General features: G+C 35.4%; 2 protein-coding genes across 5 annotated transcripts in view; both read left to right on the forward strand.

The window, feature by feature from the left end:
• The window catches only part of LOC132140872 (ras GTPase-activating protein 4-like), a 33046-nt gene extending 9265 nt beyond the window's left edge, over positions 1-23781 (forward strand). Inside the window, exons 5-21 of the mRNA XM_059549911.1 lie at positions 3889-4021; positions 5284-5365; positions 5457-5594; positions 8262-8353; positions 13816-13933; positions 14515-14668; positions 14810-14874; positions 15399-15511; positions 15602-15794; positions 18467-18604; positions 18851-18995; positions 19248-19420; positions 20270-20407; positions 20579-20714; positions 21536-21656; positions 21844-21902; positions 22319-23781. Coding sequence (XP_059405894.1) covers positions 3889-4021; positions 5284-5365; positions 5457-5594; positions 8262-8353; positions 13816-13933; positions 14515-14668; positions 14810-14874; positions 15399-15511; positions 15602-15794; positions 18467-18604; positions 18851-18995; positions 19248-19420; positions 20270-20407; positions 20579-20714; positions 21536-21656; positions 21844-21902; positions 22319-22446 — 2126 coding nt within the window. The 3' untranslated portion in view covers positions 22447-23781. The remainder of the gene's footprint in view (positions 1-3888; positions 4022-5283; positions 5366-5456; positions 5595-8261; positions 8354-13815; positions 13934-14514; positions 14669-14809; positions 14875-15398; positions 15512-15601; positions 15795-18466; positions 18605-18850; positions 18996-19247; positions 19421-20269; positions 20408-20578; positions 20715-21535; positions 21657-21843; positions 21903-22318) is intronic.
• Positions 23782-25592: 1811 nt separating this feature from the next.
• The window catches only part of LOC132140873 (CAP-Gly domain-containing linker protein 2-like), a 48140-nt gene continuing 45782 nt past the window's right edge, over positions 25593-27950 (forward strand). For 2 of the 4 annotated variants that reach the window (XM_059549912.1, XM_059549913.1), the window contains exons 1-2: positions 25593-25981; positions 26566-26783. In XM_059549912.1, coding sequence (XP_059405895.1) covers positions 26669-26783 — 115 coding nt within the window. In that variant the 5' untranslated portion in view covers positions 25593-25981; positions 26566-26668. The remainder of the gene's footprint in view (positions 25982-26565; positions 26784-27950) is intronic. The other 2 variants (XM_059549915.1, XM_059549916.1) reach the window with 2 other exon arrangements.

Below are 27950 nucleotides of genomic sequence, written 5' to 3' on the forward strand. Positions count from 1 at the left end.
TATATAATCTGTATTCCTGTGATGGCAAAGCTGAATGTTCAGCATCATTACTCCAGTGTGTCACATGACTCTTCAAAACTATGCTGATTTTGTAAAACATTTCTTAGCATTATCAGTGTTGAAAACTGTCTTTAATGACTAATTTTATTTATTTATTTATTTTTGAAAGCCATAAAAATACTTTTTTTTTCCCACCAAGGATGGATTGTAGTGATCTGAAGTGTCAGTAAAGCCATGTATAATGTTACAAAACATATTCATTTGCATTTTCTATTAATTGAATCTTGCCGTTTCCACAAAAGTATTATGCAGCAAAAACTGTTTTCAACATTGATATCAGTAGTAACAATCATTAATAATAACTGAGCACCAAATCAGCATATGAGAAGGATTTCTAAAGGATAATTTGACACTGAAATCTGGAGCAGTAAAATTGTTCTATTTAAATATATATATATATATATATATATATATATATATATATATATATATATATATATATATATATATATGTATATTTTAATAATGTTTTACAATGCGATTGTTTTAATGTATTTTTAATCAAACAAGCATGTGAGCATAAGAGACTTTTATTGAAAACATAAAATTTAAATAGGGTACATATCCTAACCAGGCATTATATGATGAAAATGAGCCGATAAATATTTAAGATGCATCTAGAAGAAGTAGATCTGACAGTAGCTGTAACTCAAGTCAGTCTTCATTGACTTTTAAATGACTCTTTATGCTGGTCCTCTTCTCACCCTCAATCTCTCTGCAGCTACAACAGCAAATGGCCTCACATAACCTTTCTCTCCAAGGGCTCTGAAATAGCATTTAGTGAAAGGACACATTCTACAGAGAACAGAAATAGCCCTGCGCTCAAGTTTCCTTTGGTTTGACAGGGTGTGAACATTCAAGTTAGCTATAAGTCAAATCATAGTCTAAGCATAGCGATAGCAGCGTGAGATGGTGTGTAATTAACTGAAAGGGGAACGGTGGATTATTATGCAGGTTTTCATCTACACTCTAATTATGACATCCTTAGAATAGAGATGTGCAAGCACTGATACAGTAGATATTAGAAAAAATCGTTTACTTGCATTTTACCCTTGCATTTCTTGGTGTGGATCTTAAAGGAGAATGGTCAGTTTCTTTTTTTTATTCAAGCAGCCGTTTAAAAGGGGTGTGCGATATTGTTGTTTTAAGGGTGTGAAAACTGACATTATTGAGAATGTCACGCAAAAAACAAAACACCTTCGACACCGCAGAACCGCTGCATATTTCTGAGCAACACAGTGAATAAATCATTTCGTTTCTGAATGAATCAGCTGTTTTGAATGAATTGTTTGAATGAATGAGGTGAACAGTCACTTATTACAACTGGTGTTAGTTTCATAGTTGAAATATCATTGCATGTTATAAATCATTTTATATTTCAATAAATAGGGCAATAATTGCCTCTTAATGGAAAAGTAAATTCTGTGCTGTGAATTAACCACCGCACAATATATGAAGAATATGAAAAGCTTTTTGAGTCATCGTAAATCATCTGTCCATGATAGGCATAAACTGAAGTACCAGCACAAAAACATTTAGCAGAATATTGTCTAAATATAATTATCAATAAAAAATATTTTTGAAATATTGCACACCCCTAACAGCAAATTATATGAATGTCAAATTAAGTCTGTAATGTGGTTTTAATTAAGTATTGCCAACCAAAGCATTGTAGCAAAAACCCAGTGATGTCTTAAAAACTGTACATTTAGTCTGTGCAGATGATGGAAGAATGCATGCTATTATAAAGGACTTTGGCTAGTGGCTCAGCATCTGTTTGAAGCAGAGACCTTGAAGGTTGGCCCTGTGTGTGTGTATGTATGTGTGTGTGTGTGTGTGTAGGCAGGCCACTGTTTTTGAACATATTTATGAGGCAGACCTTTAACTGTCTGCCAATGCTTCCTGTGTCAATGCATGAATACTATATGAGTGAAAAAATTGTTTCCAGAAAATAGCTGTTTAGTTAAATTTAGTTGACTTTAATTTATTTTTCCTGGTTCTGTTCTTTACTTTAAAAAGATTGTTTGCGGACAGATTTGTCTGTATGAGTGTCCTGTTTTTGTTGTTTAGTGGTTGGATGATTGAAGTGAAGAATGGGCTATTTTAGGCTTTTATAGTGATTTTGCATTCCATTTCTTTTCAATTTATTTCTTTCGAGTAATACCGAGTAACAACAAATAGTATTTTCCTGGAATGCTTAAGGTCATCTCTCTCTCTCTCTCTCTCTCTCTCTCTCTCTCTCTCTCTCGCTCTCTTAAAATCTGACAGTATTGTCTGGTGTATTGAAGATACAAATTACATCTGAGCTTCAAACAAATATCTGAAATGTATGCATAATCAGATGCTATATTGACGTTCCGTTCCACAGAATAAACTGAAAGCAGCCGAAATGTTATTTCCATTCAGCTAAATGGAACGGATTTCCTTGGCAGGCCCAATTTTTTGGGGGGCTTCTCACCAGAGCAATAAAGGAAAATGGACCTTGACGAGTGATACACTGGAATACTAATTGAGAGGAAAACCTGCTTATCAGGCCACAGGAATAAACAAGCCTCATGTCCACACCAGGAAAGCCAAAAGAAGTGGTTTGATGGTCCTTAAGTCATTCTCTCAGTGAAATATATTAAACATGGCTGCTACCCTTGATATCCTAAATACAGAAGCTTTCTAAAGTATGGAGCCCCACAGATGATATGTGAAAAAAAAATAGCATGGCCACAAATGAAGAATTAATTCCCATGACTAATTCGTGGCCATGTTTTATTAATTAATTCTCTTGTTTTAGTTCAATCATGGCCACATGTATTAAATTTGTTTCCGCATTTTATTCCTTCAGTTTAATTTAGTTCAAATCAGGGCCATGATTAATCCTCAGTGAAGGAATAAATTAGGACAACATGGCTACTATTTACCTAAAACAAGGAAAACAAAAATAATAATATAACATTTCTTAATCATGGGGAAAGTATTTCTTGCATGCAAGGCTAAAGTGAAAAAAAAAGAACATAAATATTAAACTTTTTTTTTTATTGATCAAACAAGTAAAATTGCATTGACGCAATGTGTATCTGTAGCTCAATCAGTAAAGCATAAAAGTCATCATTTCCCACAGAATTCATGAATGAATTATGAATCATGAATTTAAGTCACTTTGGATTAAGTAATTTAAATGCCTATACCTTAGTAGCAGTTAGAAGTTACCTTTATGATTATTATATACTAACATTAGGTGGACTTGTGGAAAAGAAAAGAATATGCAGTATGGCTTGTTTTATACATTATAGTGAATTGTATACATATTTATACACACATTTTATTTAAGTTATTATTCACTACATCCCCTCCCTTTCTCCAAAACTCTGAAATGTACATCCTCGTGTGTTACATGACTGATTGTGACACAGCAGTTTGAATATGCTGAATAAAAAATGAGATTTGAGAGCACATTTAATGAACATCCAACATGTCAGTAAATACTCTTGGTCTATCATAAGCTTAGAAATACAGCAAGGCCATTAATTCTATTACCCTAAGCCTCTTAAAGCCAGAGATACTGAGGAGGGGCGTGATATATTATATTTATCCCAACTGTAGGCCTACATGCGTATGTTTACTGACTTTCAGGTCATATGGGTGTGTTTGCAGGTATACAGTAATGTTATGGAGCATTAGAAGCCGTAATAATACTGCTCCTGTATCATTATGGCACTGTGAACTAGATCGCTTTAGGGTCCTTGAACTTTCCCTGACTTGATTGGCTGCTAAATGATTCATATCGACGGCAGATATGAACTCTCGTTTTTCAGATTCTTGTCATTTTTTGTTTAGGTGTTGATGGATGGATGAACCTTACAGAGATTGACCCAGATGAGGAGGTGCAAGGGGAGATTCACCTCCAGATTTCGGTGCTGGGAGATGGAGATATTCCACAAAAACTGTGCTGCCAAGTCCTGGAGGCGAGGTGAGGAACTGTGAGGAGCGGCAAATGATTTGTGACAGAAACTTGTTATTTGTTTGTTTTCGTGCGTCTCTAATGATTGGTATATCCATTTTATCAATCGATGGGCAGGAATTGTAAAGTATATAACAGTTCTGGTTATGATTCCTTTAAGCAGTTCCAGTTCCTTAATGATTACATTTACATTTCTTTTAGTACGATTCTTTTAGTTATTTTGAGAAATACATATTTAGAATGCAAACAACATCAACAAAATCTATACTTACTAATTATGAACTTTCAATGACCAATATTTCTACAGCATTTATTTATCTTAGTTAATATTCATTTTTACACTTTTAAATCAAAAGTTGTGTCTGCTAAAATTAGTTCATAAGTTAATTTAATTAATTAACATTAACAAAGGTTAATAAATGCTGTAAAATATATATTGGCATAATTAGTTCATAACTAATGCTTTAAATAAAGTTAACAAATAAGACCTTATTATAAAGTGTCACTATTCACTATTTTACTTAACTAAAAATAATAATATATTAACAATACAAAATCAACGTAAAATACAAGTTCAAATACTATGTTGACAAAATGTTAATGCTGTTGAAAAGGAAATATGTTTTATTTTTAGGGCAGTATTTTTCGTGGTGATCACACTTTATTTTATTGTCCAATTCCCATTGTTAACAAACCATTAACAATGACATTTGCCTCAATAAACACCTAATTTGCTGTTTATTAATTAGTAATGGTAGTTGTTAAATTTAGGTATTGGGTAGGATTAGAATATGGTCAAGCAGAATAAGTGCTTTATAAGCACTAATAAACTAAAAAACTCTTATTAAAATAAAATACTAAGGGAACTCTTTAGTATATAGGCCAATTTTCACTATTGGCATGTGTATTATTAACATATGGGCTATATGTTAATAATAGACATGCCAATAGTGAAAATTGGCCTATATACTAAAGTGTTCCCTTAGTATTTTATTTTAATATAGTGTTTCATCTGCATCAGTGAAAGAATGCAAGCCGTTTAGCATGGCTAGTGCCACAAAAACCCAGAATGTTAGTGCCAAAGGTATACTTGTTTGAATTAAACTGTGTGGGAAAAGCCTGGGTTAGCAATTTGATGTGTAAATACCATTTAGGCAATGTATTTAAAATCTTTTGAATCAAATCAAAAAAACATCTTTTAGATTTTATCTTCATAGGGTACATCTGGATTTGCGTCTAATAGCTTTATGTACTTTCTGCTTGGTTTCTAGAGATCTTGCAAAAAAGGATCGCAATGGGGCTTCTGATCCTTTTGTCAGAGTGAGATACAATGGCAAAACATATGAGAGCGCGGTAAGGATGTGTCTGTATATTTCTGATTTCATCTGCCACACACTTAGATCTGTCTGTCTGTTACTGATTACCATGACCCTGCTTCCTCCAGGTGGTTAAAAAGTCCTGTTACCCACGGTGGAATGAAAGTTTTGAGTTTGAGCTGGACGAGACGCTTTCTGACACTGGCCTTTTGAGTGTGGAGGTGTGGGACTGGGATCTGGTCAGCAGAAACGACTTTCTGGGAAAGGTGACTGTACAGACATTTTCTTGAGCATTTAGAGAGTTCATAGTCCAAAAAAAAATAAAAACACCACTTGATGAACAGGTTCCACTTCAAGGCATAAGCGTGTCTCATAGATGGTGCTCTCACCAAAGTGATGGTGACAACCACCTCCTGGGGTAGCTCACCTAGAACCTCTGCATCCCATCCAGGGACCAGAAACTGAGTTTCCAGAGGTCTGGATGCGGGTGTCACAGGGTGCCCCATCTCTGAGTCAGTAGATCTTTCCTCAGAGCAATCTCCAAGGAGGGGGGTCTGCTCCTTGTCCTCCCTGATATTGCACAGTTTCTGTGCGAGAAGGCTCACTGGGGGAAACGCATACTTGAAAAGGCCCTGTGGCCAGCTGTGTGCTAGTGCGTCCGTGCCGAGCATTCCTTCAGTGAGGGAGTAAAACAACTGTCAGTGAGAAGTCTCTGTAGACCCAAACAGGTCTACCTGAGTGGCTCTGAAACGCCTCCAAATCTGGACCATCTGGGGATGGAGTGTCCATTCCCCGGGGAGCGCAGCTCATGACAGCTTGTCAGCTGCCCAGTTGTGCAAGCCCAGAATGTGAATGGCATGAAGCAACCTCAGATGCTTCTGACTCCAGAGGAGGAGGTGGCGGGCGAGTTGCGCCAGGCGACGGGAATGTAGACCACCTTGTCGGTTGATGTACGCAATGGTCACAGTGTTGTCTGTGCGGACCAGTATGTGCTTGCCTTGCAAACACCTTTTGAGTCGGATCAAGGCAAGACAAACTGCCAGCAACTCTAGGTAATTAATGTGCCAGTGCAGTTGGGGGCCCGTCCAGACCCCTGAGACTGCAAGCCCGTTGAAAGTGGCCCCCCAGCCGGTTGTGGTGGCATTCGTGTGAACCACGTCATACCTGGAGACCTGTTCTAAGGGCACTCCTGTCCGGAGAAACGCAAGGTCTAACTACGGGGGGTAGATTTGATGGCAGGCTGGTGTGCCATGTTGCCACTGGAGCCAGTGTTGAAGCGGTGTCATATAAAGCAGCCCCAGCGGCGTGACTGCCGCTGCAGTACCAGCCCTGAGAACCAGCGCGAGCCACCCCGAGCGCGAGCTCCACCAATCATCCAGCCTCGAGGTTTCAGGAAGCAGTGGAGGTTTCCAATCGAGCTCAACCCTCTTGGCGGCCCGGGCAAGCATAGCCACCATTTGTGGATCCATCATCATCTCCAGAAAGGTCAGTCTCAGCCTCTGATGCAGCGATCGACATCCAATCGTCAGGGGGAGGATCGAAGGATACAAGTGGTACCCCACGAGAGGGTCCAGCCTGTTTCCTAGGTTTCACCACTGGCTCTGAAGTGCCGGATGAAGGAAGAGCCCTCGGAGGTTGGTTCCTCGGAGGAGAATTCCTCACCGTCACTGTAAGACTATTCCAGCTATTGCCAGAAGTAGCATCCTCCCGGCAGCTGCTAGGTGGTACCCTTGATCTAGGCAGAGGCAAGGGCACCTTCTCCTTTGCAGGAAATGGAGCCTGGTCCGCATCTCCGGGATGGCCATTTTCCTGCATTGAGAGCATGACTCATCCACAAATGCCACCTCTGCGTGTTTAACGGCCAGACACAGTGATCGTGATCATCAACCAGCACCAGGTAACAACTGCATCCAGAAGCGCTAAGTATGCGGTGCCTCTGCTGCCTATTTATACTGGCGCTGTGATCAGCAGCTGGATGCAATCATGGCATGCCAATGTGCATTGTCTCATTTAGTTTACACTCTAAGTGGATTGGTCTCTCTACAAAGATTCCCAATTCGTCGGTCACCAACGTGACGGCAAAAGTGACTGACTGAAAGGGAACTTTATACACGTGCACTTTCAGGTATAAAACTTTGCAGGCTGTTTTCATTCTCTTACAGCTGTGTTACACCTGCATGAAAGGTAATAAAAAATAAAGAAAAATAAAACTTCATAATAGGGGCACTTTAAAATTATACAAATTTACTTTTAAAGCTCAGCCACCAAAAAAATCTGATATTAACACCTATTTTTACTTTGAGATTGTTAAATACAGATTTATCATAAAATCATAAAATCAAGATATAATTTAATAGCTATGATACTGTTTTTGAAATATAATCTTTGCATAGCTATGAGAGGAAATGCTGGCATCTAAAAATGCTTTGGAAAAACAGATAATCTTAAAAAATAAAGCATATACATAATCCCAAATAGTAAATAAAACATTTCGCCTATCGAACGAGCATGTGTCCTGTTCTTTGTCCTAATCTCCTAAAACATTGGTGTCATATATTTTAGAGCAGTCAATGCAATTTGAGAATGAAATCAATCAAATCTGTATGTGTGTGAAAAATATTCAGATGTAACCCCCTTTGTAATCGTTAACATTTGCATAAATAACTGTAATTTAATTACAGTTAAATGTATTTTGTAATTCAGTTATGTTATAGCTAGTTACAAACTGGTCTATAATGCAATTCCTGAATTTAACAATTAATCAACAAATGAAGCATAGTCATAGTTTTATGACATTGCATTTGTGCCTCTGTTTGACAGATGTTAACTGTGACATTGCCTTTGTCACCCAATAATAAGTGTTCCAATTGCTGTGTTTAGCTTTGGTTGCTTTGACAGCTAATTGTCAAATCAATTGATGTGTTTTCCTTCAGGTCCTGTTCAACATCAACAAGCTTCAGTCTGCCCAGCAAGAGGAGGGCTGGTTTCGCTTGGGGCCTGACAAATCCAAACACAGTGAATATGAGTGAGTGTATTTGGAATTGTAGCAAATATTCACGCCGCCTAAGCAAACCTTGAACTATGGTTGCCACAGCAACAGATATTCACCTTTAACAGTTGCCAGTGGCAGAGCACATTAAGCAATTGGCAGAAGGACAATAAAATATTGATAACAAAACTATACTTTCATGCAAAAAAAAAAAAGAAAAAAAGTGTAACTTCCCTGGGAATTAGTCTGAGCTAACATTGGAGGATTGTTACGGACTCTTCCCTCAGGCTTTCACAGTGTTACGCTTGTGTGTTCTGGTCCATGTGTTTACAGGAAGTACTAATCCTTTCCCTGGCTAAATCCTGGGATTTTTTTCTGTTCGTTTGCTCTATCTCCCCCTCCACCCGTCCCTCCTCTCCACCCATGAGAGATCATTTGGCCACGTGGATTGACAGTGGGGATTATATCTCAAGCTGGCACAGGAGGAGTGGGATGGAAAGGCTTATGTAAAAACTCCAGTAAGGGGGATTCAGTTGGGTGATGATAAAAGCTATGCGTCATCTGAGAGCTTGTGTGAGTTTGTGGGTAGATTAAGACCGAGATTTTTCAGGGACACAGCATGTCAGTGTGACAGACTTGTGTCCACATGGGCAAAGGAGTCATTGACATTGATTCATTTGTTCATTTATTCATTCAATTGACATGATTGTGCTGAAGAACTTATTGTTTAAATCCTTCTGCGAGTCACGTAGTTCAAGCTTCACTTCTACACAGATAAATGGATCAGGCTTGAGCACCTTTACACAATGTTTGTAGACAAGGTGTAATATTCTGTAAATGTCGGTAGCAGATAAGGGCATTTGAGTGTCATGTGTAGACTTTGTTGCAGCATTCCATATTCATATATCTTCTTAAAGGCCGAGGGATTGTATTTAGGATGTACATGGACTATATATCCATGATTTCAGGATTAAGCCGCATGTTCCATTGAGATTGGTTCACAGTTTGACTTTGAGTGGACCTTGAGCTGAGGGGTCGTAGAGATAAAAAAATAATAGGAGTATTTCCCGAAATTAAAAAAAAAGAAGTTCTATCATCATTTACTCACTCTCATGTTGACTTTCATTCTTCTGTTGAACTCAAGAGAAGTTAGAATGTTGGAAACCAACTACTTACGCTTCCATGACTGTTTGGTTAACCTCTGTTAACATCTGTTATTCATTTCAAACTCTTGTAATTTGATACTCTGACCTAATATAAACCTATTTGACAGATGTTATTGAAACACTTACCCAAAATGAATTAATACTTTTGAAATAACTTCATATTAACCTTAGAATTTACATTTTGGAGTTTTAATATGATACTTCAATCTTAAGTTTTTGGAGCTATTAAAAGGGCCTTGCCCTTATAATAATTGATTTTTACTAATGGATGTTAATCTACACCACTGTTTAAAAGGTTGAGGTTGGTAAAAATTTTTTAATGTTTTTGAAAGACATTTCTAATGCTCTACAAGGCTGCATTTATTTGACCAAAATACATTAGAAACAGTAATATTGTGAAATATTATTACAATTTCCAAATACTTGTTTTCTATTTTATTTTAACATATATATTATTCCTGTGATCATTCTCCAGTCTTCAGTGTCACATGATCCTCCAGAACTCATTCTAATATGCTGATTTGCTGTTCAAGAAACATTCATTAATTATATCAGCTGTGCAGTTCTACAATTTAAAGCATATTTGCTGAATAAAACAATTAAACTCGTAAAAAAACAAAACAAAGAAAAACACACCTCAGTAAGACCAATATTTAAATGGTCATTTATGTTTGTGTATGACTGCTGCAATATTAAATTGATATCAACAGTTCCTTGGTAAACCAAAAGGCTGGTTTTAAACATAGCTATACTTTAAGAATGTTAAACTGTATAAAATATTATTGTTATCACAATTTTGTTTTCAAAATTGGCAGATTTAGGCTGCTTTGAATATGCTGATGCACAACCGTCTGTTCCTGCTAGACAGTTTTTACTTTTTTTCTACTCTGACCGGATTTTAAAAAAACAAGATGGGAATTAAAATGTCACAGCCAATCCTGAACAAAGGATTATTTGACTGTAGGGTTTTTTTTTTTGTCCACATGCAAAAAAAAATTAATAATAATAATACATTGTTTGATGATGCCCTTTATATATCTGCATCATCTAAGATATTGTTATTAACTTATTTTTATATTACTTCATGCTTCGTTAGAATGTCCCTGAAGTTATTCATGATTTTTCTGTAGGAGTTTTTTTTTTTTTTTACTCATTCTGATGAAAAGTTTCCCATTAAGCTCCTCTAATCTCTGGCTCCCCTCGGGTGATCCGCTCTCATCTCAGTGAACAAATCAAGCTGTTGTTGTTTTTGTTTATTTTCTCTTTCTTTCTCTTTTCACTCCCTCACCGTCTTCTTCCTGATTGGATTTTTGACAGCCTACCATCTGTTGCCTGCTGTTCAGTGACTGGCTGTTATGGCGGCACTCACCACACACACACACACACACACACACACACACACACACACACACACACACACACTCTTGTCTCTTCCAGTTCCCACCTTCCCTTGAGTACTACCCATCTTTACAGTGAGAGCGCATGTGGTGTATGGAGTGACTGCATGTGCAAGTTACAAAATATGAATGTTATTTCGAAAAAAAAAACAACGCTTTAAGAGGCTCATATAATGACAAATCTAGTTTTCTTAATCTTTCGAAAAAAATTAAATAGAAATTAAATAAATAAATAAATAAGAGGAAATGTTAGATAATTCCAATCTATTTTTAACAGTTTGTGTGCCACATTTCAGTGTGGAGTGTTTTATGAATCATATGTGATAAAAGCAGTTTACCCAAATTAAAAATACTATGGGAATTTCCATCAAATATTGACAGAAAAGTTATTTTTGGGTGAACTATCCCTTTGAAGATAGACCTTTATTATACGTCTTCAGAAATTTGCTCATTCATTATAGCAGTATCTTGATTTAATAGGTTTGGGATTAATTTCTCCCCAAGAGGAGACTATAACAGATTGGATCTTTTTAGATCCCTTTCTCCAGTGCTTCTGACAGTTTCTGTCCCTTCTTTTACCTTGGACCCTTTGCTAAATTAAGCAGGTGCAACTCTTACTAACTTCCTTGTGGTTTGTGAGTTCTACATGTAGAGCGATTAAAGAGAAAATAGCTCACAATACTATTTACACTATGAAAGCACTAAATCAAAATACAGTTTGTGGTTATGTGGTTTAGTAAACACAGCATCAATTTCTGCTTGTTTGGTGTGAAAACAAATCGCTGATGCTCAACAGACTGAAACTTTGTGTGCTGTGCGGAGGCAGTATGTTAAGTCATCATAGGCCTATAAAAAACAAAAAATGTAGGCAACTTAAAAGGATAGTTCACCTAAAACTTCATAATTTTCTTCAAAATTCACCTAAAATTTCATAACTTCTTAACTTCTTAATGCGGCATAGAAAAGAATTCTGAAGAATTCCAAGATTTTGGATGAGACCAGCAAACTGGTAATTAGAAACACAGTTTCTGTTTATTTTAATTTAATAATAAATGTAATATTACCTTTTACAAAATCAATGTTATTAATAATTGTTTAAATAAATCTATTAATTGTACTCATAAAATATCTAGTTCAGTCATGAAGCTCTAGAGGGTGCAGGCTCCTGCACAAACAATGTGACAGCAATTATGTTATTTACTACATGGCACAAGCTGATTATGCAGCCAATGAGATTCCTTATTAAACATTTAAGGCGAGACACTGCAGGTGAATAGGGCAAAAAAAATAACTAATAGTTATCACCTTACTTACCCAGTTGATTGATTACATTGATTATTGCAAACATTTTTTGTATTACAAGTTTTCAAAAATGTTATGTTTAAATATGCAAATGAGGCATTATTTAATGAAATATGTGCTAATTTGCATAAATGTCTAGTACAAAAATCTGAACACTAGATGAAGTCAGTTTCAAATTTTTTGTTTAATTTTTTTGACATATTAGAGTCAAATGTTTTTACAGAGGGAATTCTGGTTATCTTGTTTTGTCACTCCATAATTCAGAAAATACTCTGAACAGCCAGAAAACAATATATTTTCACAATTTTGGGGGGAATAAAATGTTGTATATAATCAAGGAAAATATATATGAACAAATCCCTCTGTAAAAAGCTTCAGAATATAGACAGGAATAAAAATGTCATGTTTGGTGTGTGTAAGTGCTACTGAAGTGGAGATTTATGGCTCAGTGTTGAAGAAAAAACTCATTTTGAGAAAACGGCCTTTAAAAATATGTATTGTAATTGAAATCTATTGACACAAACAGATAAAGTGCTATAAACGAAACACTTAACAGTGTCTTTTGGATGTTTTCCTTCCACTAGTTTGAAAAAGCACTTTATGAAAAACCAAAAAGCCCAAAATCTCAAAATTGACCGGTGCTTGAAAAAACAGTCTTTTTGCCTGCAGTGTCTCACCTTAAATAGTTTTGTTCAGTATTGGCTGTAAGCTGGTCCTGCAGTGTATCAAAGTTCCTCTGAAACCTTCCACCTCCCCTAGCTCCACCTGTCTAGATCTGCTATGGGATTAATATATGCCTATTCATGCAGCAGCACATTTTACATTTTCACAGCAGCATGTCTGTGCATCTGTTGGCAGTAGCAAGTGTGTGCAGCAGAATTATACATTACCATGCTAAAACTTGAGAGTTGAAAGTTGGCATGGTTGAAATATATCAATATTACACCAATATCCATTCAATATAAATTCAAAACAGACAGTCTTTTGAAATTTAATGAGACTCATGTCTTCCCTGTGGAGTGTTTTTAGTGTGGTTTGCCGTGTTCTGCTTATAAAGTGTTTCAAAATGATCATTTATGAGTTTTTATGTTGATTTGGATGCTACCTACGCGAGCAGTAGGTCTGCAATCATGTTTTGAGGATCGTGCGGCTGCGGTCAGCATAAACCGAGTGCCATTTTTACTTTAGCGTTAAACATACATTTCTAAAGCCAACTTGTCTTCAAATGCTTGCCGCAATATTGTGTTTTTCAGTTGGGCTGCCACGGTGTCCTCATTTTCTGTTCCATCATGACAGAGCTAGAAAACACAGCCACCCACATTCACAGTAATAACATTTACTGTTTGGCTTTTTTATGTATCACTGAACAAAGCAGTGTCCTTAATGGAGTCATTCTAGGTAATATTGTTTGTCTGCCATGCTGAGTTTTATTTCCGGGAAAGGTTTCACTTTTTTCATTATGAGTCAGCCCTCACAGAACGTTTTCTTAGGTCAAACTAAAGGTAAATTATATATATTTTTTCACAGTTTTTTTGTCAATCCAACATTAAAATCAAATTTAATCCAAAAAGAGAAGAAGCTTTATGTCAGTAACATAATTTAGTATTGCTGTGATTCTCTCATTCTCTCCTAGAGGAACTCTGGGTTCCTTGCGTCTGCAGCTACGGCTTCGAGACGAGGTTGTGTTGCCATCCAGCCATTACAAGCCACTCACAGAGCTACTCAGCCAGTCGGTCGGCTCTCAGCTCAACGTGAGTCTGATGCCATTTGGACTGAACCTTATCTCAGGGAATAGGCCTGTGCATTATCTCTTAAATTCACATGGCATATTCCTCATAACAAGATAACAAGACATAATTTGGTGTATGGATTGTGAAATGTGGCACTCGTTGTTATCTGATCTCATTTGTATTCGTGTGACGGATACTTTATTCGTGCCTGCTCATGTTAAAGGGACAGGTCACCCAAAATTTCTCACATCATTTATTCTCACTTACAGTATGTTGTTCCGAACTTGCAATGGCTTTCTTTTTTCTGTGGAACACAGAACGAAATATATTTCTATATTATGTCTCATTTCTACGCCTTTTGTGTTCCAAAGTCATATGGGTTTTGAACAACATGAGGGTGAGGAAAGGGCCACTGAATTGTCTTTTTTGACATGTGCTGTCCCTTTAAAATGTTGCACAGTAAAACAAGCCATCATGTTAACATGTAAGCAATTTTATAGTTTATTGGTTATGGTTTTAGCTCACAGTGCTGCATTGTGTATATCTTAAGTTAATTTTAAGCATAACCTCATTTGTGACTGAAATAATTGTGTTAATTGTAGGGCAACTGGCCTGATTTCATCATGCTGATTGATGAGACCACTACAGCGGAGAGCAGACAGGAAGTAGCTAATAATCTAGTCAAGCTGTTTTTGGGTCAAGGGCTTGTCAAGGAGTTTTTGGATGTTCTGTTCAAACTGGAGCTGGAAAAGACTAGTAAGCAAACAAACAGGAAACATGTACATGTGAATTACCTGTTTATTTTAGTAGAACCCATACTGGTAAGGAGCTTTCTAAATCCTATGTGCAATGTCATGCTATTGATGCTATGATTTTCATGTTTTCATGTTTTTTTAGCTGAACCCAACACATTATTCCGCAGTAATTCATTAGCATCCAAGTCTATGGAATCATTTTTGAAGGTAAATCTGCTTATATAATATAATCCACATGATTTCTTAAACCAGAGAAATCCTAGTTCAGTGATAAAAAAAACCTGAATTTTGTTGAATTTGATATGATCTATGAATTAAAATAAAAAATAAGAATTGTTGTGGTTTCTCTATTATTATTAATAATTTTTTTTGTATCAAACTAACCAAAACTAGTTCAACAAAAATATTAAATTTAACAAAGAATTTCCGCTTTCTAACATTTTCATATTGTATTATATTTTTATTTTCACAAATTATGAATTCACTGTAATTGACATTTACTGTAGCTATGAATTGGCCACATTTTGAGAAAAGTTTTTAAAGATTAACATGAATCAGTAAATATGTAAATTTGGATTTCATGTTAAATTAAACATCATTTTTGCTGTGTTGCAGATCTGTTCCAGTTAAATCCTCTTACTGTTTTATTATATTTTATTCCAGCATATTTCATAATGTGATCATATGCAATATTACACAAAGGCACCTTTGTCTTCATTCACTCACGGCAGGTGGCTGGGATGCAATATCTACACAGGCTTCTGGGCGCGATAATAAACCGAATCTTTGAAGAAAAGAAATATGTAGAATTGGACCCAAGTAAAGTAGAACTGAAAGAGGCAGGGTAAGACAAAAAGAAAAGACGAATCCTACTTCCATTTAGCCTTTTTATGGTTGGTAAAAAGAATTTTCCCTGGGTCTTTTGGTATTATAGGTGTGCAGGTTTGCACCGTCAGCAGACAGAGTCTGATATCATTCAGCAGAGCACCAGCCTCCTGCAGTCATACCTGTCTGAGCTTCTCACCTCCATCCGGCAGTCGGCCTCCTACTGCCCCCTGCTCATCTGCCAGGTTTTCCATCAACTCTACCTCAGAGTTCAGGAGCGCTTCCCTGACCCAGAGTACCGGGTCAGTCACATTCATTTTCATAAATGATACTTAAAAGTTCACCTGGAACAGTATGGGTTTTCATGGTGTGTCCTGACGAGTCACTTAGAATGTAAATATGTCCAAATTTCAGTTGATTTAGTTAGCCATTTCTTGTTTCAAAAATTCTATAGACTTTACTAGAACATAATGCAGATTTATGGGTGGACTACTTTGACTATTTTCTACTTGTAACACAGTTCATAGTTTGCCACAGTACCATTTTAAAATGAGACATATTAAAGGATAGTTCATAGTTTGTTGTTAAAAATTTTTTTATGTAGGAGCAGTAATAGATTAATTTATGACAAGAGTGAACCTCAAAACATATACACCATAACAGGAGCTCTGACCTTTGACTCAAATATTTTATTTGTTTCCTTATTCTTATCACATGTTTTAGTAATTATAATATATTATATGTCATTTTAAAGCTTAAAACCTCAAAACTGAAAACCGTTTTGAAATCGGACATTGTGTTAACATAGACATTGTATTTTTTAAATCTTTTAGCGGACTCCTCTCCCTTAGTGTGGTGTCATATTACAAAATGTATTACGGTCTTTTTGGAATCAAAACTTTTTAGAATCTTGACAAAATACATATTGTCTCAAAGGACTGAGTCTCAAGATTAAATATTTGGTGGTTATTTTGTGATAGGATTAATACTGAAAGAGTAATTATACATTCGTGACAGAAAAATGCATCAAAAAATTCAGTAGAGTTTGGATTGCACCTGGTGGCTGTTTGTGGTATAACACCTAAACAAAATTGCATAGTAACCTCAATTTATTTTATAAGAACTTCAAATTTGGAACACAAATTATTTATACATATGGCTTTAATTTTATACCAAATTTGGATTAAAACCTATTTGTCAATGAAATAAAAATAGTACAGTATATTTTCTTTACAGTAAATTGAAAGTTCTATATCTTTTTTTACTTCAATTTTTTTTTAAATGATTTCACCTCTGCAATAATCTGCTGATTGTGTTCTTTAAAAAGAGATCAACCTTAGGTCAGTATTCAAAAGTGTTCATGAATTATAATAATTTAAGTTTGAATAGTGCACTTTCAAGTTTGTATTCAAGTCTATTTTCTATGTGTACAATATTTACAAAATATTATTGTAAAAATAAAAAATATTTACAAGGTTTTTCATTTGTCCTGCTGGTGCATTTTTCCTAAATTTTACCTATTATAGCCATTTAACATTACAGTATAACTGAAAGCCATTATTGTATTTAATAGGCTCTGAAATATATAACAACTTTTAATTTAAGTGATTTTAAAACAATCTTCACATAAACTATATTATATATGCATAAACTATACAGATTCATCTTTATTCAAGCTATAAAAGTTAATAAGCGATTAGAACAGTCCAAGGATTTCTCTTTTTCTTTTGTTCTTTGATTTACATCAATTAAATACTTCATAGGTTTCACTTTAAAAGCAGCACTGTCTCTTTAAAACCTGATGCACGTGACATGGATCTAACACATATCCGAATTTTACTGCGGTGTTTAAGCGGTGTAAACCCAGGTATGTGTCACAGCATTCTCGGGTTATATAGAAAAAAGAAGGGAAAAGTTAATCTTCCGAAATGAAGCAGCAATATGTTGACAGGTAAAAGTTATTAGAACGCTTATGACAGAACAGCTAATCACAATGATCTTGTCTTCGGAAAATGTCATTTTTTTTCACTTATGTCAGAAACAGTGGATCTCTTTAAAAACTGGCTGTTGTTTTCACTTCACTGCATTGTTATAATTCGTAATAGTTGAACCCACCAACTTGCGACTGATACGGTTACACATGGCTAGTGTTAATTTTATGCCCTGTATATATGTATTTATAATATATTTATATTAAACCATATAAAACATATGATATACAATGAAAAAAAAACATTGCTTGTATATTGCTATTAAATTCTACAAATAAACAAGTAACACACTGAATTAAACGTGAACACAGTTCTACATTAAACATGGTATTATTTTGTAAAAATGTACTCCAGCTTAAAAAAATCTTTTTTACAGTGTAATGCCACACAAGCAAGAGTGCTGTTTTTCTCAAATATCAGCAAAATTACAACTGTAATATTTCATTTATAAAACAGTTCAATATCCAAGAAGTTGACATTCAGTGCCTTACATTTTTTTAACACAAAACTGTCTGTTTTTGCTCTATATCACCAGTAAAAGAAGTTCCACAAGGCCATAGCTGATCCATTTCATGTCTCAGAGCAGCTCACAGTAGTGTTTTGTTACTGAATGAATCTGCATTTTTGAATGAATCGGTTGACTGATTCGACGACTCATAAAGTCAGTCACTTGCTTCATTTCTGAATAAATTGGCTCCTTTTGAACGATCAGCTGAATTATTTTATGGCTAACTCCTTAAGATTATTTCATATTTTCTACAAAATTGAATATTTTTACTATTAAACATGAATCATGAAATTGTAATAGCAGAATAATGCATTAATGCAGTGCAAAGATGACCAGCCCTGTAGTGTATTAATATTCTATTCTAATTTATTGAATAAATTAAAAGATTTGACATGAAAGATCACACATACATTTAAAAAAGTTAAAATATATATATTTATATTTAATAATGAGCTGTTTGTATATATTTCCTCAGAAGGTGAAGTTCATTGCTGTGACCAGCTTCCTGTGCCTGCGGTTCATCTCTCCTGCCATTATGTCTCCAAAACTATTTCACCTTCGAGAGAAACATGCTGATGCCCGTACCAGCCGCACACTTCTGCTACTTGCCAAAGTATGTTTCTTTTACATATCTACAGTAACATAACTGCATAGTCACATTGTTCAGCTTTTATGTCACTATAATAGAACAGAAATCAAACTCAGATCCTTCAGTTAGTGGAGGATACATGTTGCACTCACTTCTGCAATAACATCCACTATTTAGGTCACAGTGTAGTCATGGATTACGACCTCAGAACATTCATAGAGCTCATTATTCCATTTTACGTCACTGGGACTGCCTCGTGTGTTTCCTCAGGCCGTGCAGACCATTGGGAATATGGACACTCTTGCATGCTGCTCTAAAGAGCCATGGATGGTCTGCTTGCAGCCAGCCATACAGCAAGGCATCACCCAACTCAAAGACTTCATCACTAAACTGGTCAACTGCCATGATTCAGAGGGTGAGCTGCGCTCAATCAGAGATTAGATGAAAAACTGAGTGGATCCCGGTGCTTGGCTGGAGACTCATACCTGTCAGATCTGATCAATCTTTAGATAGTCAATGCTTTTTTTATGTTGGAGTTGCAAGTTTAATTGTGTAGTTCATCCAAAAATGAACTGACCCTTAAGAGATGGAGCTCAGAGTCAAGACCCTAATTTGATTCACTTCTCTTGATTCACACTCTCTCTTGTTTGCTTTATTTTTAAAACAGATCTTGAGCTTCAGACACGAATGAGTCTCCAGTGTGGCACTATGGAGAAAGAAGGCTTCCTCTTCCTTCACAGGACCAAGGACAAGTGCATGCCCATGACTTCACCCTTTAAGAAGTACTATGTCACGCTCAGTAAAGACACTCTGTCTTACTCGCGGACGCAGCACTCTAAAGTGAGTAGCAAAGTATTCATTATTATTACTATGAGATCAACATTACTCCTGACTCATAATAGAAGTTTTTATTTATTTTTTTACTTACAATTAACTTTTATGTATTGGTCTGATCATAAAATAATAAAAACCATTATAACTGTTAAATATTATTTTATTATTACAATTTTTAATACTTATTACATTCTACACTACTAATATTTCACCATATTTATGCTGTTATAATTTTATTCGTTTTTATTTTATATTTAAATTTTTTTTATTATATTTTTTTTGTTTTGTTTTAAGTTTAGTTAATTTTTTTACAAAATGTGTTTTTGTCATTTTTTTTATTTATTTAGTAAATATTACTATTTATATTTCATTTATTTTTGTTTCAGTTTTACTTTTAGTTTTGATTTATTTCTGCTTAATTTATTTGTTTATTTCAGTGAGGCCCAAAGGCAATATTTCCAAATTTTAATAAAATATAAATCTCAATTTAATAAAACATAAATATTATATGAAAAATTGCATGGAGATGTACTTTACTTCAGCTTTATTTCAATTACCTAAAATGTCTTCAATAGTTTGTTAACAATAAATTATTTAAAAATAAATGATTTCAGTATTATTTATTTCATATGAATTTAGTACAAACTAATAAAATCCTTCAAATATTCTGCATTATTTACATCACAACCAACAGTTTTCCAATCTTAGTGTGCCTGGGTACAGTGTAGGAGCATACTTGAGATGAAATTAGTTTTTTTTCTTTCTAAAATTGGCCAAAAGTGTCTATAGAAACACCCACATACACTTTACAGCATCTAAGATAAATTAAGCAGACTCCGTTCTCTGAATCTGCAGAAGAGCTCTTCTATTTCGCTGCCAAAGATCCGGGCCGTAGAGAAGGTGGAGGAGAAGTGCTTCGGCAGTGCCAACGTCATGCAGATCATCTCAAGTGAAGATTCTGGCCTGCAGGAGACCCTGTACCTCGACTGCAAAGTTAGTGTTGCACTGAATTCACAAATAAATCAAGGATGTGGCTATTCAAAGACAGTGACTCAGATATTTGTTTGTTGTTGGTGAGCTTATAAGAATGAGCCCTGAAAAACCTCAAAAGGGTTATTTGATGTCTCATTGTTTGATACTCTTTGTCTCTCTGTGTGGCTGTAGAGTGTAAATGAGTTGAATCACTGGCTGTCAGCTCTGAGGAAAGCCTGCAGTCACAACACAAACACTATGAGCTGCTATCATCCTGGCATCTATAAAGCAGACAGATGGAGCTGCTGCCATCAGAAGGAGAAATCAGGTACTGCAACTATTGATAACCAAACCTTTTGGGGGATTGGTAAGATTGTTTTGCTCACCAAAAATACTTTTATTGGATGAAACATAAAGTAAAAAGGTTATATTGTGAAGTATAATTACATTAAATTTTTTTCCAATTTATTATATTTTGAATTTGTAATATGTAATGTATTCCTGTGATGGTGAAGCTGACTTTTTAGCACCTCTCAGTGTCTTCAGTGTCTCATGATCCTTCAGAAATCATACTCAAGAAACATTTCTTACTATAACCAATGATGAAAAAAATTGTGCTGCTTAATCTTTTTTTGGAAACATTTTATGATTCTCTGGTGATTAGAAAGTTTAAAGAACAGTATTTATTTGTAATGGAAATATTACATTATAAAGGTAACATTCGTAGCATATTTGTAGCAATGGCCAACAATTTTCTTTTATGCCAAAAATCATAAGGATAATAAGCAAAGATATCTTGTCAATTTCCTACTGAAATTATATTCAAAATTAATTTTGATTAGTAATATGCATTGCTAAGAACTTCACTTGGACATCTTTAAAGACAAATTTCTCAGTATTTAGATTTTTTTTCCAGATTTTCAAAAAGTTAAATATTTCCCTATTGTCCTAACAAACCATACATTAGTGGGAAGCCTTTTTATTCAGCTTTCAGATGATGTATAAATCTCAACATCGACAAACTGACCCTTATGACTACTTCTTTTGGTCCAAGGTGACAGATGTCTTTACCATTGCTTTTCTTCAGTTTATTGTGTCCTTGTTGAATAAAAGCATATTTCATTAAAAAAAAAAAAAATTTGTTCATAGACCCAGGCTGTGATAAAACCAGGCATGGAGTGACCCTGCAGGAGTGGTATGACCCACTGGACCCAGATCTGGAGGCTCAGCTCATCTATCAACATCTGCGTAGTGTCCAGCATGCCATGCGGTAATGCAGCATTAACATCCTGGCCCTGTGTATTCATTTATGTCGGCTGAAAGGATTGACAATAAACACATAATTATATACAAAAATAGACAATTACAATTCTATCCCTTCTATTCTTGTCTAAAACCCAGGTCAATTTACTATAAGTCCAGGTCATCTAAAAATGATGCCTTGTACTTCTTTGCAGAGATAAGTATTATAAGTTGAGAGAGCAGCAGGGAGTTAAGGAAGCAGATTCAGTAAGAGGTAAGTTTTCAACCTATCAAAAACATTTCCCCCTGGTTTGACAGACAAGGCTTAAGAGTACTAAAATATAATTCTGAGCTGTTTCAGCTTTAAAAAACCTGGACCGAATGATCTTAAAATATATCATTGCCTTTGTTTTGTCTCAAGATGCACACCAGTTATGTTTTTTTAAGGCATGCTTATAAAAACAACTTAAGTGACCTAAGGGGAAGTTGTGCCCTAATGGTTAGAGAGTTCGACTCCTAACCATAAGGTTGTGGGTTCGAGTCTCGGGAAAATTTGAAATGTTGCCTTTGCCAATTAAAATAAGTTTAAATAAGTCCTATTATGCCACTTTTTACTTCACTTTTTTGTGTTGCATATGGCACTTGCATATGGCAGCTTCTCATGAATAAAGGACTGTTTTGATTTTACAGACATGAAGAAAGTAGATGGACTATCAAAGCTCTTCAGTGTTCTCCAAGACCTGCATGATGCTCATGCGGCGGTGGAGGAGGAGGAAAGGTCAAAGAATAAAAATGTTTTCTTGGAGTTACAAACGTAAACAAAAGGACTTTTGAACTGGTTGCATTTCATACTATAATTCACAGTCACCAAGCTCATACGCAGACTTCAAACCTGCTATTATTTGACACATAGATAGATGAGAAAAGAAATACTGTACAGTAAGTTGGATTTGTTCTTGTATTCTTTTGAACCGATTCTTCATGGTTAGATGGATATTTAGAGGGCTGCGATCACAATCCCTTTATTAAAGGATAGTTGTGCTGTATTTGCTAAATATTTGGTATTAAGGACAGTGATGATTCAAGTGGGTTGCTAACTCAAAACTGTGTCTTGTTAGCATTTCTGCAGCTTTTACATGCATTCCAACAAAACTGTTTGAACTTTTTCTACATTAACTTCGCACATTAATCAGCATCGGTCCTTCTTTAACGTGCTTTGACTTTACAAAGCACCGTGGATATGCATCTTATAGCTCTTCCACCGTGTCATTTTTCATTTAATCAGTTTTATTAGAATGTTTATATAGATTTTAAAAAATTTTGTTTTTCATTTCTTTTTTAAATCTGTAGGTTGATGGCAAGAGGAGAATTTTATTCTTGGATTTGAATACCGTGTAAAGCTAAGTCTCAATGCCTTGTCTGTATGTGTCATGTTTTGTTGTTATGTCTTTTTATGATATGAACTGTAAACCATTATGCATTGTGCATTTCACAAAAACTGTATATTTCTGTCATTTTTAAATGTGGAACTTTACTTTTTTTCCTGAAGGGTGGTGATGTTTAGTATTTTTCCACTAGGTGGCATAACAGTGTTTCTTATTGTTCATTTGAATTCAGGCCTCATTTTCAGTACAGAAGTGCTTATAAACACACACACACACACACACACACACACACACACACACACACACACACACACACACATTTAAATAAATAAAATCTTTAAAACTAATTCCAGTGTTTTAAATTCCTCTGCACTGCAGCCATGTTTAATTATGGCTGTAATTTATTACCTTTGAGTAAATATTATGTGTACAAATCTCTTAAGAACAGCCTGCATTAACATAACTGCAAAATTATAAGTGGATTATTTCAGACTTTTTTGAGGTTTGAAATGTTTGTTTTAACCCTCAACTATGTAGTTTAATTTGCATAAATTCACAATATTTAATTTGTCTTGAGGGGACAAAAACAATTCTGTCAAAGTTTTGTGTTTATAGCTTTGGATACTCTGAGTTTTGGAAATACAACTGGATGTCTTTTTATGGCATATCAATAATTATTTACTAAACATATTCACTGAATATGACCAAGTCAGGTGACAGTATGTGGGCAATATAGATTATGAATTGACTATACTACTCATTAAGACATTTGGACCACTTTTTCTTTATTTATTTCTTGTATTTTTTATTAATTCAGTTATGCATCCTTTTTTTCATTATTTGTTTCTACATTTTCAGAAATAAAGGTACAAAACTGTCCTTTGCTGCTGTACCCTTTTAAAAAGTAATGTACACGTCATGTTCTATTACTACTTTTAAATTACTAATATGCATATTTAGAGTACTAATATGAACCGTTTAGGCGTAACAAAAAGGTGCAAAGATTTTAATTTTAGCTGTTGCCCCAGTGACAGCTTCGTACCTTTTATAAGAGCATAGGCTTCTTGTTATAGTTTTGAGTGTGTCATTATCTGGTTTGAGAATGTGACATGTACAGCTCCTGTTATTAAAGAGTCAAAGTGGTGCCTTATGTTTACAAGAAAGAATTTGCTTCCTTTTTTCTCTTCAGTAGTCATCTGAAACATTACCAGCCCTCTCTGTTCTTTTCGCTTTCTCTCCACCTCAGTTCAGTCTGTTTTCCTCTCTCTGTGTTTTCTTTGGAGGGAAACACATAATTGTGTTACACCACCTTCTGTACTATTAAAGACAGGCACTATTATTTCACATGCTAAAGAAAAGGACACCAGTTGGAGGACTAGGATGTGTTTTTTTTTTGTTTTGTTTTTTGTATTACGGCTAAGCTCTGTGTTTTGTTATGTAAGAGGATAAGAATAATAACTATTGTTTATTTTAAAATGGGAAGATGACATGCAAAGGAGTCAGTTGATGCATTTTTGGTTATGATGAATTTAGCTAATTACCTGAGCAGCTGATGATTTGTTGGTTCAGTAATATAGCAGGATCTTCATTACTTTCAACTTCTACTTTTCTGACACATTTCTTACATATTTTAAAGGTATTTTAAGCATGTTTTAATTTCCTCATGATCATGTTTGTGGAATTGTATGCATCGACAAATCAATAAAAAGGCATGAAAATTAAGTAAAAGATCTTAAGATCTTTTTTTTTTTTTTGCACCTTTTGTATTTTTTTATATTATTATTTTATTTCATTTTGATTTCATTTTAAGAATCTTCAGATGACGTGTCTGTGTTGTGGACAAGCGGTCTTTATTCAATAATTTAATCCATGGCCGGAAATACATAAATTCCACAGCAGCTGGACTTGTTGCTTGAGTTTTCGGCTAGGATGCCCATGCTTCTTTTATGTTTGTGTCAAAAAGTCATTATTTAGTGGTAGATACTGCTATAACAATTATATGGCCAAAACAAGCTTGGCCTGTTTTTAAAGCAAACCCGTATTCCAGTAGGGATAACAGAGTATCCAAAACTGTAGGAATAGGAATAGGAAGTAATAGGGATAGGAAGTCCGATTCGTTTCGTGGGAATCGGTTCTTTCAAACATATGTTCAAACCGGTTAAGCGATTCAGTAACGATTATTCTTTATGGTCCCTGTCGTCCCCCGGCATATGCTACATGCTCGTTACAGTAAAGCCAGGAATATTTATTTATGTTTAATATGTCATCAGTTAGGGTTGATTACAAAGAGTGTAACAGTAATTTTGCCTCAATGTTCAATTTGCTGCAGTCAATCCATCTTACAAAATCAAGCGACTAAATTAACTTAAGACATGCAGCCCTGGTTCGTAGCAAGGTTTTTTTTTCATATTTCCATTGTTTTACCGCTGCTATCATTTGACTCAAGTAAATGAATTCGAATCTTCGAATCGTCCAAGAGTCGGACGAAATCAGTGCGATTCGTGAGCACCAGTTTTGTTCGCCCGATTCATATAAAAGATTCGACTCAAAAAGAACGATTCACGAATCGGACGTCGCTAAAACGGCATGTGAGCCTGAAGACATTTACCCCTCCTGTTTAATGACCCTCACCTATTCAACAACCATTTGCTCACCCTACACTTTGACACACTTTCGGTGTCATTCTTGTCATTTTACATTTCTAGGTATCTGTGTGTAAAAGAGGTTTCCTAAAATGTGCCGGTGTCTGTGAGCCTCGTATCCTGTCCCACTCTCACTGCCAGCTTAGCTCAGCATCCATATTTTTCGCATCCGTGTGGGAGCGAGCGAGAGAGAGAGAGAGAGCAAAGGGAGTGGCAGACGCTGACAAATCTCATGCCGGGGAGCCGACTGAGCCATCCCTACACAGACTGTCTGAAGTTCGCCGGAGCCGACTTCTTGACAATTCACAGGATTTGGACTTCATAAGGTAATGGTGCTGTTTGTGAGAGCGGGTCGGCTTTATGTCGCTTGACAGGGGCGTGTGAAGACGGTCGCGAGCACGCCGCAGTGAAGAGCCAAAACAATAGAGCAGCAGAGTCCACGGCGCAAATGAGCCAGCAGACTAAACTTCCGCCTGTTTTAGGATATATTATACGTTTTATGCTGCAGTCATCTGTCTTTTGAAGTGAAATTCGCGGAGTTGGTTTTTAAAGAAGCAAATATAGGGTTTGGACGGTAGCTGTGATGACAGAATATCGAAACTGCCGACCATTGGATAATGGGTTTCACTTCACAGATAGGCTAAAATGACCTTGCTTTATTACTGATTTATCACTCATTGGCAAAACAACGCATTCTCAGTCTGTCGGTGTCGATAACATTGTATTAGCCTCATCCAAACGATAAAATGTTGCTTTTGTGTCTTTCTTTGCCTTTAAGCGTCACATTATTGATGCTGTGGCTCTGCCAGTATCCTGTTATGAACTGAACATGGGTCATTTGTATAGTAAAGTGCATCCAGTCAGTGGGATTTAGCTGTGTGTTTCAAACACTCATGATGGTTGTCTTCAGTCCCGCAGGTAGAATGGAGACGGATATCCGCCATCCTCACATCTAGTGCCTCGAGAAAAACCCTTAATAAGCTGCAAAACTTGAAGTTTCTCCAGTGGACATAATGAACATGCTGAAGTCCAGTGGCTTGAAGATCCCTGGCAGGGGTCCTAAACACTCCAGTCCAGTGGGACGAACAACTGCTGGCCCATCAACCAGTCCTGCGGCTCAAAAAGACAGTAAGTCAGCTTCTTCTGTGCCTCGCTCGCCTCCAGACCCACATAAGCCAGTGATATGTCTCATCTTATTAGCCATCACTAGGGCCAGACATAATCTTCAGACACACCTCTGCACCAGCATTATTTGAGTATCATTTATATACTTTTTATGTATATTAAAAAATTCATCAACATTTTGAATTTGCTTTATATATATATATTATTGTTTTAATAAAAAATTTTGTATTAGTAATATTATGTGATATTTTTTAATTAGTTTTTGGTAACAAATTAAACTGGTTTAGTTTAAATGTATTTTTATTTCTATTTCAGTTTTAGAAATCAAAGTACTTAAACATAAAATTTAGTTATCAGCAATGGCAATATTTCAAAAGTTATTATAATTTTTTAAGATTAAGCTTTTAATTAGATAATTTATTTTATTGCGGTTCTAATTAACAAATAACTGTTTTAATAGTTTTAGTTAATAACACACATGTATAATACATTCTGATTTTGTGTGTAAACTGGATTGGAGCATGATAAAACACAAAGTAACTGCATATAATAAACAAATTTAATTTAATAATAAGTAATGAAAATATTGAAGCAAGTGTGCATTTTGGCAGAAATCTGTGTCATTTCCTCTTGAATTCTAATGTTGTAGATTCCATGTTGGGTGGATTATTATTAAAAAAAAAAAGCTACAATGTTTTTTTGGACACAATGCCCTGGTATTTGATGCCGAGGTAACTGTACAATGCAAATATCATGGTATATGACCATGTTTATCATGCACTACAATGGTTCGTATATCAAAGCACCACCTCAATGCCTGCAAGGGATGAGTCAGCTGTTGTCAGTTGAACTGCAGTGGTTTGACTGAAATTAGACATTTTTTACTGAAATGGAACCAGAGAGCCTCTGTTGCATTTTTACTACTGTCAACCGTTTGAAAGTTTGAGGTCAGTAAGATTTGTTTTTTAATAAATTAATACTTTTATTCATGCTAATATCGTTATCTTTATAGTTATCTTTTTTGGTGTGAACAGGCTTTTAGATTCTTACAATCATGAAATGCAAAACATGTTTTAGCAGCGCAAATGTTTTCAACATTGATGATAATAAGAAATGATTGCTGAAGGATCACATGACACTGTATATTTAATCAAATAATTGCAGCCTTGG

Source organism: Carassius carassius, chromosome 5 (genome assembly GCF_963082965.1).
Source record: "Carassius carassius chromosome 5, fCarCar2.1, whole genome shotgun sequence".
NCBI classification, from domain to species: Eukaryota; Metazoa; Chordata; class Actinopteri; order Cypriniformes; family Cyprinidae; genus Carassius; species Carassius carassius.